Genomic DNA, 17190 nt, shown 5'->3' with positions numbered 1-17190 from the left:
TGTGGATATAACTGCACCAACTGAGCCTTGAAAACAGTCCAAAACACCACAAGTAACTGAACTGCTCCAAAAAGACAGGTGGTACTGCTACTGCTTAACTGTTGTCTCACGTAGGTTTCAATATTCATCTTGCAAGACAACTACAAATCACTTGTTTACTCTGTTAAAACCACTACTAAAAGCAGCTTAAAACAAATGAAGCCTGTTTACTATAGTTCTACTAAATCAGTTATAGAAAGTGGTATAAAAGGCTGGAAACGCCTGAAACAGCAGTTTTTTCATGAGCCAGCTAATTAGTACCTTTAATAACCAGGTTAAAAGTCTCCACTTTTCAACTACCACGTGCACTCCTTAATGACAGAACACTACAGAATGTGCTGACCTGTGATTGAGATGCTGTCAACATCTTTTAAGTGAAAGAAGAGTGAAATTCCCATCTTCCCTTTGCATATTAAGCTCCTGGTATTATAATCGGAGTTTAATCATATTAGGTTTTTGCAATAATTCAGTAAAGGGGTTACATTTTAAAATAATTGTTAAATTAAAATCACTAACTTAATCCTCTGTGTTTCTTGATTGAAAATACAAGGGCTGCAGTCTGCAGAGTAAGAATAATAACAGGGCTGCATTTGTCAAAAGCAAATACCAATTTTATTCAAACCTTTACATTTTAAAAAAGTCACCACACCTAGTTATTATGACCTGCTACATTATCCTCATAGCCCAAATGAGCTACATTTAGCATTCATCAATAAATGAATATCACATTCATTTTAAGACATTGATAAAAAAAACAAGTTAGTTGCTGATTGGTTGAACCTACTGTACCTGCCTCTACAACAGGGGTTGCCAACCTTTCTGGCTTATGACTCCTTAAAACATTGTCTCATAACCTTTTTAAGCCAAACAAACTTTAGTTTGTTTTTAGAGGCCTGGAAAAGTTAAATTACCCAGTAATCCACTAGAAAAACAGTATACTTTAGAAGTAAGTCTAAAAACAAAACGGCAATAATTAGCAGATATTTTTTTCCCTCTGATTCATATCCTGTTGCATCCCATGCCCCATCAAGTTTATTTTGCAACTGCATGTGGTGGTCCTGCCTATTTGGGTTGACACCACTGTGACACTATAGTGAAAGTATACCCTAATTTAGTATAATGCAACATGGCAATGCCCAAAGCATAATTATATGCACATCACATGTAGGTACAAGGCCAGTGGAAAAAAGTAACCCTCTAGACCGTAGTTGCATGGGGGGATGCGGAGGGAGAGATGTGAGTTAAAGGTACTAAATGAGGTAAAAGGGACAAATGCTGTGTTATTAAAAAAAAAAAAAAAAAAAAGGGAAAGTTATTTTAGTTGGTTAGTTACTGTAGTTTGGCCTGTTGTTTGGCCCACTTATCAACACAGTCAGCAGTGGGACCTGCAGCAGTGGCTGTGACACAGCTCATGGAGGCAATAAAGATACATAAAAGCTTTGGTGAAAGATTGCCACAATCTGCGTTAAATGCCATTACGTTACTGCTCTGAGTCATAACTCAGTCAAATCTAAACACACATATATATAATATACATATTTTTAGATTTAGTGTGACTGACAATTTCCAAGGATATCATAATCACTGATGGCAAATAGAGAAATCTTCTAAAAAAAAGATCCTCCTTATGGCTAAAGAGCTTGCCTGAGAATCATCATGTTTTTAAGTTTTCAAAGTAATCCAGGGATAGCTGACTATACATCCATGGGTACACTGCAAACAAGAACTGCTAATAGGTTATTCAGCATACTTTTAATGGTGCCAATTTGCTAAATGTAAACAAATATAGGCTAAAAATACAGGGCTCAACTTGTAGCCCACAGCATAACTCCACAGCAAACCCCTGACCTAGATCCTACAAGGGGTGACTGATAAATTCATGGCCTAAGGTAGAAGGAGATGAGTCATACAGCTCTCATTACATGCATGTGCAGTTCAACTCTTTGAGTGATTATGCAGAAAGTTTGAAGTTAATAACTTTGTGATATTTCTATTTCAGGTATTGAAAATTGCAAGTCAGCGCTGTCTGAGAAAATAGACATCGGCCTTTGTGCAGTGATCCGCTATCTCGGTCTCAAGGGGCTCATCACCCCAGGAAGTCCATGAGGACATGCTGGCAACACCAGGGGAAGGTGCCCCTTTTTACAGCATGGTGAAGACGTGGGGTGCTGAATTCAAACATGGCAGAGAGAGCCTGGAAGAAGGCCGGTCACTGTCAAAACACAGGAGACCATTGACAAGATCCATGACATGATCTTGAGGGGATCCCTATGCTCCAAGACCACTGGATTAAGTGTGTAAATGTGTTAGGGGACTATGATGAAAATTAAATTTGCTAGGTTTTCTAAAATTGACGCCTTCTACCTTAGGCCACAAACTTGTCACCTCTCGTAGATTGAAACTGTTCTATGGGGGCCCATGACAGGAATCCTTTCTAATTACATTTTCTAAAAGCTGACTGTCAAACTATGATGACCAGAGGCCTGAATGACATCCAAATCTATTCAGTGATTTTTCAATAAATAAATTAATCACTGAATCTATAACACATCAGAAAATAGTGACATATGTCACTCACAATTTCCACTGTGGGCAAGGTGTTGTCATCAGATGTCTTTGTCTGACCAGTGATGTACAGTGAATTTTTGGTATTTTTGCTTGATGGATGACTTAGACTATATAAATAGTGGGCAATTAATGTTTTTAGTCAATTACACCAATTAATGAATTGACTAATTACCTCACCACTAACCCAGTGGGGTTTTTTTTGTTTGTTTTTTTGTTTTTACAACTACAACCATTTTTGTAGTTTGGGCCATTACTGATTATCATAACATTTATTGTATTTTCACTCATGTTCATTGACTTTTTGATTGTTGTTGTGATGCTGCTGCATCCATTGATCTCCAAGAAACTTTTTGAGTAAAATGTTATTATAACCGATAGCCATAAATAAAACCTTGGTTATAAACCAAATTTTTGCTCTGAGCAAGGCATGCTGACCATATTTGGCTGTAACTGTTCATAGGTTTGCAATGATGTATATAATGTATATAACCTATGCTGAGGAAAAAAAAACAACAACAAAAAAACAAAAAAATCACTTTAGTTAGCATGAAAATCCAGTGAATAAATTAACTGTGCGCTCAATAAGCTCAGCGAAGTACAGTACACGTACAGTACACGTACAGTAACGAGATATCTCTGTAACATATTCATTATGAGAGGAGGATATGAAGCCGGTTTTAAATTTGCAGAGGGATGCATCTCAGCCCATTCTTTTAGACCAGGGTGTCATCCCATGCTGAAAGTTCTTCTCAATTGTAGAAACTGCTGTTATTTGACAGAGTTGGAATTCCTCTCACCAATGATCGTTAATGATTTTACAACCCAATACCTCATATAACAGCAGTACTGCAGCATAAAGAATGTCTTAGGTATGAGAATGAAAGTTGTGACAGAATCTGGGTTAAGGCGATTGTGACAAATAAGCCTCGTTTGGATTACAGCTACTGCACTGGCGTTATATGGAAGAAAAGCTTATATTAACATTGGGTAATTCAAAGTGATACACACAACTGGACAAGGATTTAAAAGCAATACTGAAATCGAGGTCCGCACAGCAGCTTTGCGCCACCATTTTTTTCTTTGATGAAATTTGAATGAATGATGACTTTCACTTCACCGAGAGGCCAGAGAGCAACTGGTTAGTTTCCATTTAAACAGGAAAGGCACAGTGTGGGGAAGTTTTCATGATGATGTTGTGGGAGTGCACTTTCATCCAAACTGAAACTCAAAAAATGCTTTTTAATTAATGATTGGTGTCTGTATCCATCTACAGTATATGCTTCAGTGTGGTGAAACATTTACTGTGGTTGGAGTTGATGTCCTTAATCTGCTATCAATAAGTGATGTTCATGTTTAAAGGATAAATGATTAATCGATGAATCAGTTATTTAAACAACAGAAAAGTAATGATTCCTTCTTCATAAAATGTTGGGATCTTTGCTATTCTTTGTTTCTTGGTTCTGGATTGCCTGTCAGACAAAACAAGGATGAAACCTTGGGCTCTAGAAAACTGTGATAATTCTTGGGCTTTGCAAAACACCAAACAATGTCTAATCTTCACTTGAATTTAAACACAGTGTCATGCAATTATGCAATTATCTAGTTCGAAATCCCAGACGACAAAGACAACTGTCACCTGCAAATATAGTCGACTGTAGATACTATAGTTAAAGTTAATTTCATGAGGTGGTCAATCTACAAAATTAAACTCTTGGCTGAATTCTGGTTATAAAGCATTTTGCATACAAGTGTTTGTACATTTTACACTCAGCCAAAGATTGTTTCCTCGGGAAAGAAGCAATCTTATGTATCATTCCAATAGAGGATAGAGAGTGGACTGTCTTTACTGTTCCAAAAAAAAAAAAAAAAAAAAAAAAAAATCAAGGTGATCTTCTCATGTAATTTTCCAACAGGTAACTAGGAACTACCTACTAGAGTTGCATATGGATTAACATGGACAGCTGGCAGAAAGTGAAAAAGTAGTTGGAATTGCCCAGTTACACTTTTAAACATCATATTTTGGACTCTGAGAAATGACAATGGCGGCATTTTCACTAGTTTCTGACATTTCATTGGCTAAACAATTAACTGATTGAGAAAATAATCTGAAAATTAATCAACAACAAAAATAAAATTTAGTTGTAACTATAGTATAATTCATGTTTTTCAGGTTGCATGTTTCTAGTTGACAACACCAACACAGTCCACTTTCATTACATGAGGAAGTAATATATTCAAATTACAGGATTGGTCAATTACATTTTCACTGCATACCACCAGCAACAAGGTGAAACAGCTTGCAACACAAGATGTATTGTCAGTTTCGTTCTGCTTTGAGAATCTGAAAAAAATATTAAGAGGAGCACACTGTACCCAGGACTCATGTAAAGTACAAGCACCACTGGAGTTTAATGGCCATTTCACTGGCAACAATAGCAAACTTTCTATTGCATGGACTTGAATTGTACCAGCCAAATGATTGCTCCAAAGGGCTGAGCAAGCTTGAATGGGAGGCAGTTAAGAGCTGACTTCCCTCCAAGCCTCTGGCCCAGATGTGCAAATCGTTGCCAGAGCAAATACAGCTTGAGTCTCTCCCAGAGCGCAACTTTATTACCTTACCTCCGACACAATTTATGACACAACAGCAAAAGGGTAAATTTCTAGTAACATATCCGGGCTTCTCTGACACTAACGAGGGGCTGCAGTCCCCCAGCCGAACTTTACTGTCAGCCCGAAAGGTGGCTGAATTTACTGTATGTCAGTTACAGTGTACTCCGGTGGTGACACATTTTCACGGCACAAGAAAGTATTAAAATGTCCAGACAAATTTTCTGACACCATTCCTAAAGCATAAGCTACTTTTCCACTTCCCATACATATTTTCCCTTTAAATTCCAAACACTGATATTTTTTGAAATACACTACTTTAATGGGAAGCAGTAAACGGTACATTTACAGAGCATATTTAGGCAATTGTATCCTGAGCATACAGTTATGCAGTTAAGTGATTTATAAACAAGAATACAATAGGCTATATGAAAGTGTTGTTCCAACATTACTACAAAATAATGTGCACATGAAGGAACACTATGGCCGGGACAATGCACAGTCAGCATATTCTGATTAAACTGAACTTTTGTCAAGTCTGTCGGACTGTTGTAGAATAGCAATAAACACTCCACTTTTTTTTGTTGCTCTGGTACTAGACACTCATGTAATGATGTACAGTTCCTTAGAGGAAAAAAAAAAAAAAAAACTTCTCTCGTTTGCTACTACTCTTCCGGCAGTTCACAGCCTTTACAAATGCAAAATCAGCCAGGCATGTGCAGAAAGAATAGGCAGCTACTTTGTTTAGCCATCATCTTCCTATGCATTTAGCTACAATAGCTAGTCCCGGAGGCCATACTCAGTGTGTGTGTTGGACTGAAGGGAAAGCATTTAGAACGATTCGTGTAAAACTGACGTTTATTTGGAAAGCTTTAGAGGGCTTGTGCTGCTTACCACAACATACGCTGTTTTGCCATGTTCCACGAATCTCAGCGAAGATGGTGAACGCAACGTTATAACATTACCTATTTGAGAAAGGTTACATTGTTTCCCCATGCATAGACTCTACTCGGGCAGCCTGCCCATGTAGATTAAGAGCCACTCATGTAGATAAATTCACTCATTTTCAACCTCCTGCCTTAATTCACTGTTTTCAAGCTAACTCATTTTAGGCCACACACCTGTCTGAATTGCGCTAACTGAGTAGGAAACAGAGGCCAAGCTAGTGTCTACTAATAGCCTGCATGTAGGGCTTTTAGGGAACAGTGGTTAATTGTAGCGTCTACCGACTGTCTGCATGTGACGCGTTTATGGGACATCTGTAAATTGTAGCTACAGAAAATAACTAGGGTTACATTCTTTCCCCCTAAACTGCATGAGTCTCTGCATGCCCATAGGCCACGCACCGCGCCACCCACCACCACAAGTAAATTCTCAATCTATGGGAAACACTGGGCTACAACTATGAGAACATAACCTAAATTGAGGAAATACAAAAAGATTCCTTTTGAAATTGGATATCTCTGCAATCACTGTGAAAAACGGTTAGTTAATTTCAACCACTACCACAGCCCCCGTGTTGACAGGAAATGACAATGCTAAAAGGGACGTGTCACTTAATACTAAATGGTTAAGGCATCCCAAAACAAAATAAGCTACATTTTACTGAGGAACCATTACGATCCGAAACAAGGGGATCTAAATGATATGAAAGTGACTTCCAGCTCTGGCTTTTTATTTGCCATTACCAAAGCTTTCAACAAGTTTGCATTAATGATACTTGTATAAGCCTAGAGATATAAACTAAAATTTGACTATATAAGAATCACAGGACTGTATTATTTGTATTTTGTTCATAGGGAATACCATACCGAAAAACAAGCCAAGAACCACTCTGAATGACCTGTACAAAACAGTTCAGGATGAACACATCTACTATTATACCCTACTAAACTATGATACTGAAATGGCCAATTTTGGGGGAAGTATCAGTTCAACTCAGCATTACATTCTCTTAACTTGCCAGAGCCATGGCAAGTATTCAGGAAGTTCCTTTAACTTAAGGAATGTCACTTTACCTCATGAAAGTGCAAGAGGATACAAAAAGGAGCTGCTGCTATATTCTGTCATAACTGAGTTGGCCTACAGTATGTGTTTACACACAGAAGCAGAGATTCCGGCGCCTAGCATAATGTCCTGCACACCATGTATTCTGGTGATGGGAAATAAAATACACTGAGAGGAACCATGTACCTCATTAATCATAATGACACTGTGGTAGATCCAAACAGCCATGGAGTGGTCCAGTGTGAGATGACGACACCTGAATCGTTAACACCAAACCAAGAGTTTAGTGCTTACAAAACAACATTCAGCAGTCAGCTTCTCCCGGCGCTGCTGAAACACTGGTTTAAACTTAATTAGGGTAATTATCAATACAGCCACACAATGTTAATATAAATTGGTTTTATGCTCCTCTAGTGCTTCCTGAGAAAACATACAGACAACTTTTACCAAGATATTCCTTCATTCTGTGTTGCGTTTAATGTGGTGAAGAGCGCTGTCCAAAATCTCTGATAGGTGAGCAACAGGGTTATGATCTGGTAACTGCAAAGGCCATAACATATGATTCACATTGTTTTCATACTCATCAAACCATTAAATGACCCATCGTTCCCTGGATGGGGGGGGGGCATTGTCATCCTGGAAGAGACCACTCCCATCAGGATAGAAATGTTTCATCACAGGATAAAGGTGATCACTCAGAACAAATTTGTATTGATTTGCAGTGACCCTTCCCTCTAAGGGGACAAATGGACCCAAACCATGCCAGCAAAATGCCCCCCACAGTGTAACAGAGCCACCGGATCCCCGCACTGTTGGGGTCAAGCATTCAGGCCTATGCCGTTGTACGCCACGCATACACCCACCCACTTGTCCAGGATATGGTGAAGGATGACTCATCTGACCATATGACTTTTTTCCACACATCTGTAGAGATGCCTATGTGATAGTGCCAGTGCCTATGATTTTTGCACTACTGGACTCTCAAATCTCATTCATTCTTGTAATGAGGGGTTTATACACTGCAACCCTACTATAATATCCCTCTCTATGTAAATGCTGACTAACTATTCATGCTGACCCAGTCTGATCATGTCCTGCATTGAGAGTCTCAGTCACCTGAGGAAGGGTTGCGCTTCTGTTTTTTCTTACATATCGCCCTAATGCATGAGCATCACGGTCATCCAACGTGCACTGACGACGACAGTTTCTGACCATGTTTGCTGACGTCTTTCCCATAGATCTAAATGCAGCTGTCACTCTGGTCACTGTTCTTATTGAAACACCAGCCAGTTGAGCAGCCTTGTGACTGAAGCTCCTGCCATCTGCCCCAACAATAAACCCTCTTTGTCACTTAGATCTTTTCCTCTTGCATCTTGACACAAAATCACAATCAACAGGGCCTGCTCAGCATTTTTATTCATGACACAGAGCATGATGGGATGTTAATTACTTCATTGTACCATGCAGTGCACCTGTGTGCAAGCATCTGCATTTGTTGTTTCTCCGCTCATTTATTCAGGTTTTTCCTTTAATCACCCGTCTGTATTTCCAACATGCAAAAGTTCTGGTTTGTAATTCAAAGCTGCCACCCTTTATTTTCACAAAGGGGGTTTTGATAAACACCAAAGGAAATCAAGTAACAAACAAAAGAAAAAATAAACAAATAAAAAAGTAAAAGGCTGCAGCTGCTCCATTGTTTCTATATGGGTAGCAGGGATGCTACTCGCACCACGGATGTTTGTCCTGGGGTGAATTTGTTATGGGCTACCCTGTGCGAATTTTCATCAAATGTTTTCCAGAGCAGAATGCTATGTAAGACAATATCAGACACAACATCAGACACATTAATATGCAGAACCAGTCCTGAGACATGTATTGTGCTGTGCATTTACCTTAACTTATTTCCCTTCAACCAATAATGGAAAGCTGTTGTCTACATTAGGCCTTTAAATAAACTATTCTAACTATTCAAAGAGCCACCATTGTCTCATGGTGTAAACACTCTGTAATACTGCAAACATCGTTAGGGGCTTATAAAGGACTATTCCTACTGTTCTCAGGTACTGAACAATACAACTGAATCAATCTATTGTGACGCTGGCTCTCCAAAGCACCACCCTTCTTCTGCTGGGTCAAAGTAGAAAAAAAAAAAGTAATTAATGTTTCCAAAACATGTAATAAGTTATACTTATACTATTGTTAATAAAACCGGAACACTGATATCTGCCAGTGTTCCGGTTTTATTAACAATGAAACCGAAATTCTGCCAGGACCGTCTCTGCTATACCTGCCCTGCTCGCTTTTAACTCCAACAGTTTCCTCTGGATAGGGCGGGGTTAGGAGCATCTATGCTTTTGGAGTACCAAACTAAATGCGCCTGAAGCATCAGGTATGAAAAAAGTCTCAGGTATTGAAAGTTGGCATGGAGTTAGTGCAGAAGCGATTTGTCGACAGACAATTAATCCACAACTGTTTTGTTAGTTGATTAATTGTTTGAGTAATTTATCTAGAGCTGCAATTATTAGTCAATTATTTTGCTTAGTCAATCAACAGGAAAATAATCGGCAACTGGTTTGATAACTGATTATCATTTGAGTCATTTTTCAAGCAAAAATGCAGACTATTCTCTGCTTCCATCTTCTCATTTGTGAGAAATGCTACTTTTATTTGTTATATAACTCAATATCTTTGGGTTTTGGACTGTTAGTCAAATAAAAACAGCAAATTGACGACATCACTGGGGGTTTTAGGAAAGTGTGATGGGCATTTTTCAATTAATCAGTTATCTGATTAATTTATTAGTCGAGAAATTAATAGTCAGACTCATTGATAGTGAAAATAATTTTTAGTTGCAATCCTACATTTATCAAGCAATAGCCAAAAGTTTTCTGGTTTCAGCATCTCCAATGGGCAGATTTGCTGAATTGAGAGACTGTGACGGCCATTTTTCACTATTTTCTGACATTTTAGAGACTAATACATTAACTGAATTAATGATGAAAGTACTGCAATCTTTACTAAATTAGTAGCTGTACATTGAATGCTTGTTCAGATTCTTAGGTGTGTTTATTCTTCAATTTTTATTCTTCAGTCTGATATGTCGTAAGCTAAATCAGGACGCTTTTCTATCTTTAGACTATACTTAATTCAGGTAGTTTACTTTTTTTAACACTAATGTACTGAACAGTTATGAATATTTTGTTAAATGGCAAAAACTGGTGAAAAAATGTTTAAATTTCCCAAAACTAAGGTGTCCAAAAAATATATTACTTTAGTACTGGTGCAAACTCAAGTATGACATTGACACCAATACAGGAAATCTTTAAACAATACCCATTCCTATTCATGTCTCACAAGGAAAACACAACTTTTTTAGTGTGAAATCTTACCTAAATCAGAGTGGCTTTGGTTTAACTGGGATTAGCTGTGTTTAAGCGATGGTTCCTAGTAATTTTCAGTTTTCTGTATATACCACTTACCAGAGCCTGATAATTTGTCACAAGTAGCTGCTCTCCTTGCTGAATTTTCAATTGAAAGCCTTTATATATTGTGTGTGTGACACACCTATACATATATATTGTTGAAAATTGGTCATGTGTTGTTGTAGCTGGTGAAGTTGGATAAAGCCCTGAATGCTACCGATTTTAAGCTATGCAAATTAGAACTGAACTCTTCTGAATCCTAGCTGTAAAACTGTATGCCTCCAGCAAAGTCAAATTACCGTGGCCATCCTGGTGGTCTCGGAGTTGAAGATGCCGGACATGTAATCAGTTTAGGTCCGGCTACAGACCTTTGCATGTCATCTCCTTGTCTCCCTCCCTCCTCCTTTCCTATCAGGCTTTCACTGTGTGCTATCTAACAAAGGTAAAAAAAAAAAAAAAATAATAATAATAAATAAATTACCTCAAAAATACTTGGGGAAGGTCTAAATTTCCACATAAATTCAGCAATGCTTTGAATAGTTTATTTATGAGAAAGTCTGCAGAGCATCTGTGTCAGCCATGCCACCGTTTAGGAGCAACAGATTCCCCCCGACATTATGCTGACAATTACCTGATTGGAGTTATCTTACGGTTTTCTAAAGTCTGTACGTATGGCTGGCATACTGTTTATCTTTTAATATAAAACCCGTGAAAACTTTCCAGATGAAGCCTAGTTTATCAGCCACATTGCATATGAAAATGTGGTACATCAAGAAGACACTTGTGTCGAAGAAAGCTACGATGGGAATGTGGAGCAGGCAAAGGCTTCAAAGCATGACAACAAACACACATGGACGGAGCTCCGTTTTAACCGCCTTTTCCCCGTTGATTGCTGACCAGGGCGCTACACCATTGCACAACCAGGCCCAGTTCTACCCAGCAGCAACCCTAAACCCTCACACGGGGACAGGACGCCCAACGGCACGGCGCTGACTGAACTAGGTAATAATGGTGTGACACAGGGAGCCACACAGAGCCCCTCGATGCTTCAGTGCTCACGGTAACAGAGGGAGCCCCTCGACGGCGGCGGCCGCAGCAGCAGCAGCGGCAGCAGCTACAGCGGCAGCGGCGCCGCTGCGGCGGTTCAGCACCATGGACAGCGGCCAGCAAACTTCCACGATGCAAACGCGGCCGCCTTTTGCCAAACTCACTTGTTCCAACATAGTTGTACGGCCAGTTCTTTTTTTCCCTTTTTTTTTCTTTTTCCGGGCTGATTCCAAAAGGCCAGAGAACTACGACGAGAGCGTGACACTGTGGCGTTTTTTAATGAAAGATTTAAAAACGTGGATTGGCTTCGCCTGGACAGCGCGAAGCGCCAAACAACAACACGAGGGCAAAAAGCGACGGCTGTAAAAGTTGTAGTGAAGCGAGAATAGTTTGGCTGCAGAGTTGCCAGTCTGTTGACTGATGAGTACCCCCCCCCCCCCTCCACATGTAGTTAACCGAACCACGTGTGTAAACTGGGAAAATATGCCCACCAGCCACACACAAGGCATGAAAACCGCGCTCCGCTCCCCAACGTGTTTACTGCTCGCTAGAACTGAATGGAGACCACTACACTTTTGCTAGCTTCAGGATGCTATGCGGCCTATTAGTGCAATAATAAGTATGGAGTGTCGATGAAGCCCGCCACGGGGTTTTCAAGCTAACTCTCAGCAACCGAATGACACGAGAACGGCCCGGAAAAGCAGCTGGCCGCGTTGGGGATCGATGCCGCTTGGGATACAGGCTCGTGGTGTCTTTCAAAACAGTGAGAAGATGGTGTGTAGCCGGGCCTAAGCTAATAGACAGATGTTCCGGGGTAATAATAAAAAAAAAGTGAGGCGGCTCTAATCTGTCCAGTTAGCGGCCAGTGAGCCGCGCAGACCGTCGCGTGTCGAAAACTCACCCAGGACGAAAAAGGGGAGCTCGGTGTTTTCCAGGTCGTCCACCACCACGACGTCCCCGGGAAAATCGTTCCTCACGGAGAACAGCAGCTTGGGCTCGGAGGCCGACGGACTGTGCATGATGCTCAGGTCGTTCTCCCTCAGAAACGGCAGCGCCGACACGGTGACGCTCTTCATCTTGCACTCGGTGTCCTGGCTCTGGTCCTCGTCGCCGTTCAGGCATCGCACACGAGCCGTTTGGGCGGCCAGGAGGACCCCCACGAGCCCCAGCAGCAGCGGTCGCGGCACCATGTTGACGCTCGCCATCTCCGTCGCTCCGTTTCCTCTCCCCTCCTCGCCGTTTTTCTCAGGCTGCTTCAGTCTCTCAGCCCGGCGGATGAGAGAGCGGCAGAGTGGGGTGGGGTGGGGTGGGGGGGGGGTGATACACCGGCGGGCTCTCACAGCGTCGGAAAACAAACGCCTCTTGTTTCTCACATAGCATCAGTCACAGGACTTTTGTAGATACAGAACGGGACACTGACTGTGTGGCTGCTGAGAGTGGTTTAATGCCGTTGACCCCTTTACTGTAATTGATTGATATACAGTCCAAATGGCTCCGTAATGGCTAGGCATAGATTACCAGCAGGGCGTGCACCCAGAACGCCCTGCAGGTCCCATCACCAAAAGCATCCCTACTTTTAATTTAATTGTACATTTGGGCCACATACAAATTTGCATATCCTCGAACCCACTGAGCATCTTGAGTAGTTTGCCTGACCTCTGTGATTGGGTGCACACTCAAGCGGGCGCATGCATAACTGTTCTAATTGTTGGTCTAGATTGCCCAAGTTGATTTGAAAAGAAATTCGCTGTCAGCGTGTTGTGCCAACACCCCAGATATCAAGGGCAGAAGATGTTGTTTGGAACTGGGCGACTTTAAAGTGAGACGTGGGAGAAGGAACTGTGGGCAAGAGGCCATGCAACGTAGTTGGAGTTTCTCTGCTCAGATACGCTTGGGTGAGCTGGACAGTACAAAGCGTCCCAAGGATTTCACGGAAACAAGACATGAACCTGAGGTCCTGCTGCTGATGGTCGGAATTTATCTATGTGCAGACATGCAGACAGGTTAACACAATGACACTGACACAGCTGCACAGTTTTACCCTTCTTTCCACAATTTGACAGTGCTCAGTCACCCACTTATCAGAGCACCTGATGATGCACACCACCACCACCACAGCTGTCACCGACTGAGCAGATAACCCGAATAACAACCAAAAAATATATCTATATATATCATGCCTCACCACAATTCAATAAACTTGTGTGACACAAATAAAACTACATAATGCAAACAAGTTAAAACTGAAACGTTAGAACAAAATGTGTGAACGTGAAAGATGCTGATGTTTGGAAACCCCAACACTGACAAAATAGTCAACTGAAACATCACCCAATTATATCAGGCCACTGTGTAATAATCCAAATGATATAGGAGTATGTCCCGCCCTAACAAGGGCATCAAACCTAACAAGAGAGAGAGAGAGAGGTACATGTCAGTCAAACTCAGTCTATACGTGTTCCCACAGTCCTGAGAAAAGGTCGAATCAGGCGACATGATGAAAATCAGCTGTGTGGGTTTGCTGTAGTTGTCCAGGGCCTTTAGAAACAGTCATGGAAATGTTACGGACTGAAATAAGCAAGTGTAACTGTTTTAGCTTTAGTGTGTGTGGAAATGTAATAAGTTTGCTGAATGACTTTTAGTACCTGGCTGTCTGGATGAGGTTCAGATGCACAAATGAGTAATACGGGGCATTACAATCATGCAGCTCGGTGTTAATAATGACTACGGTAAGTTACGATCCAGCGACAAGAGCAGAAATTTTATTAGTAGTCAAGACTGATGGTAGCTGAACTGAACATGTAATCATCCACGCTGAATTAAAACAAGCTGGAGGGGGATTGCTCCGGATAAAGCCAAGTTACATGCGGATAAAGCTGGATATAAAGCTGAGATTTGTAAAGTTGTTAACTGCCCAGTCTACTGGCTCCCTGCGTATCTGTTGTGACCCACGTCTGATTGGTTTGGGCTTTTGAAAGGCCGGCAGTACCACCCACAGCTGAAATCCTGCAGTGTTCAAGTTACATATGGAAGAGGTTGGAAGAAATGGTAACTTCAGCCTCCAACTTACTTTTTCCGACGGCTTTCGAGTTGCAAATGCTAATCGCGACCTTGGAGTTCTGCTTTATCTGACATTTTCTCAAATGTGATGTCAACAATGGGATGTCTGCCAATAGTTTGCAGACACGGAGATAGATCCTACAGTCAAATAAGAGGCAAGTAAGAGGCATAATTTTGACCAATCATAAAGAAAGTTAAGCATATGGTTAGGTGTAGTAGAGTAAAATTTATTTAGTTTTACTTTAAATGGCACACTACTGATTTGTTAACAATACTGATTCGTTGAGAAAATTCCTAATTCTTGAATTTTACATACCCATATTTTGATCGGAACATTTTTTTACAGATGCATTGTGTGTATCCTCGGGGCCTAATTAACACACTGATTGCATTTCTTTCATGAAACACTTGGAGAGCCTATTTTTGAAAGAATTTGAAACCTACATTTTGAAAGAACCATATTCTTTTTATAGTGTTTTTTTTTTTATTCCCAGTGACATAACTTCTACAACAATAAACTTTTACAAAAAAATTAAAGAGCAGAACTCCTCTGAAATTGCACCGAGAATAAAATTTGCAGAGGGCTTTCATACTCTAAATCCCTTGACTGTTTTGTTGACCGGACTCTAAATTGTCATTTAGATTTGGATTGCAAAGCCGAAGAAAAGAAGATTGTGTTTTCTGTGTCACCACTGTCCATTTAATATTTAAGCAGCTCTGTGGTCTCCTATTAACCACAATTTTTTCTCTCTTTCTGATCCATCAAAAAATATTTCAAAGTCCAAAATAGGGCTATGTTTGGGATCGAAGCTATAAAAAGAGCAGTAAAGTGGGTTGACCTCAGCTTCCCGCAGTGAAATATTAACAAGCTGACAGTGATTGAAGAACATAAGTGGAATAAACAGGGCCTAGATTATCATGCATTCGTTCCTGACGGTGGACTGGTGGTTCCTCAGGACACTGATGGAAGTAAATTCATCAGTATTCAAATGAGAGTGAGTGTTTTTCAAAATGTTTTGCGTATGGATGTGTTTGTCCCTATGTCGATTTCAGGCTTCTCTGTTGATGGACGGTCCAGAAGAAATAAGTGACAGCAACGAGAAAGACAGAGTGAATCGCTTCTGGTACTTTGCCCGAAGGCCCCAGAGAAACTTTTAAATGATCATTTGGAAGATTTTCAGACACAGTGTCAGTCCCAAATGAAATGTCGTTTCTCTGCGGAGTTAAGGGATAGGGCTGGCAATATTGGTATTTTTCTCCATGTCAACAAGTCCCTTGAAAAGACCAAAACCAACCAGGATTGAATCCTATGCACCTGCATTCAGAGCTTTATTTATATTATTCCTCTGAGCACCTGCACTGTGACTTATTTTGGCTCAACCCTACATACACCGTCTTACCACCGTAAATACTCACAAGGGCACCAAATGCCTATTAATCCACACCTGAAAAAGAGTTCCTGCAAGGGAGCTGTGAGACACCCCCCTCACTGCACAGGTGATGCACACCTATTTTATAGGCTATCAGAGACTTTCTGTTAAATGATGCTTCAGTGATTGCTATAGATATCTAACCTAGGGGAGTGTAATTCGCAGAATATAATTTACTTTCTGTACTTTCGACTGAGTTTCTTTGGAGTATTTGTTTGGGTGCTTTTTTATCAACCCCCCTCTCTCCGAGGTCCACTTCTGGTCATTGAATGGCAATGTTTTCATGAGGGGTGCACCTGAGAATACACCAGCAGACTTCAGCTTTATTGGACAGTACCAGCTGGGGCTGGAGATGGGGGCTTACCTAGTTTGGATTTGGTTTGACTTAGTTTCTTTATTGCTTAGTTTTCAGTTGTTGTTGTTGTTGTTGTTGTTGTTGTTGCTGCAATAGTAATAATCATATAATTTAGTCTGTTCTATTGTTTAATATTATAGAGTTTTTAGATGCTGTAAATATTTGTAAATATATTGTAGATAATGTAATGTATCAACTAAAATGTTTCAGTGAAAAACAGAGCTCTGAAAACCTGTTGGGACTAATACTGCTCCTCATTTTAAATTAGTCCTGTTTGAGTAACGTTTGCCAAAAGGCTTGGAAGTTGGGAAGAGCCCTTCCGTTCACTGCCCTGCAGGCTTGCACCGGAGTCTTTAACCGGATTGCAACAAGGGAGCTAATGTAGTGCGTGAAGAAGAGGAGTGATGTGGAAAAACTTGCGGAGGCTGAACGTCCGATTCAGCTTCCTGAACTACCTGCAGAGGCCTGGCGGCAGACACGGGGGCTCTGATGAGGAGTGACTGTAGTTAAGACCGAAGGTGAAAAATGCAGAACGCACTACGGCCTCTATGTGGCAAGGTGGAAAGTGAGGTTGTAAAGGGGTGGGTGTGGATGGGCCTGTAGCACGACTTTCATGCGAGAGACTTGGGGCTGGTTTTACAAAGATAAACTTTGA

The 17190-nt window shown here is 40.8% G+C and overlaps 1 protein-coding gene across 1 annotated transcript in view; it reads right to left on the bottom strand.

The window, feature by feature from the left end:
• astn1 (astrotactin 1) overlaps window positions 1-12895 on the bottom strand; it is a 409363-nt gene extending 396468 nt beyond the window's left edge. Inside the window, exon 1 of the mRNA XM_040142993.1 lies at window positions 12592-12895. Coding sequence (XP_039998927.1) covers window positions 12592-12895 — 304 coding nt within the window. The remainder of the gene's footprint in view (window positions 1-12591) is intronic.
• Window positions 12896-17190: the final 4295 nt, after the last annotated feature.

The sequence above is a fragment of the Xiphias gladius genome, chromosome 14 (genome assembly GCF_016859285.1).
Source record: "Xiphias gladius isolate SHS-SW01 ecotype Sanya breed wild chromosome 14, ASM1685928v1, whole genome shotgun sequence".
Taxonomy (NCBI): Eukaryota; Metazoa; Chordata; class Actinopteri; order Istiophoriformes; family Xiphiidae; genus Xiphias; species Xiphias gladius.
The sequence above is the reverse complement of the archived record's forward strand: the minus strand, read 5'-3'. Positions and strand labels throughout refer to the sequence as shown.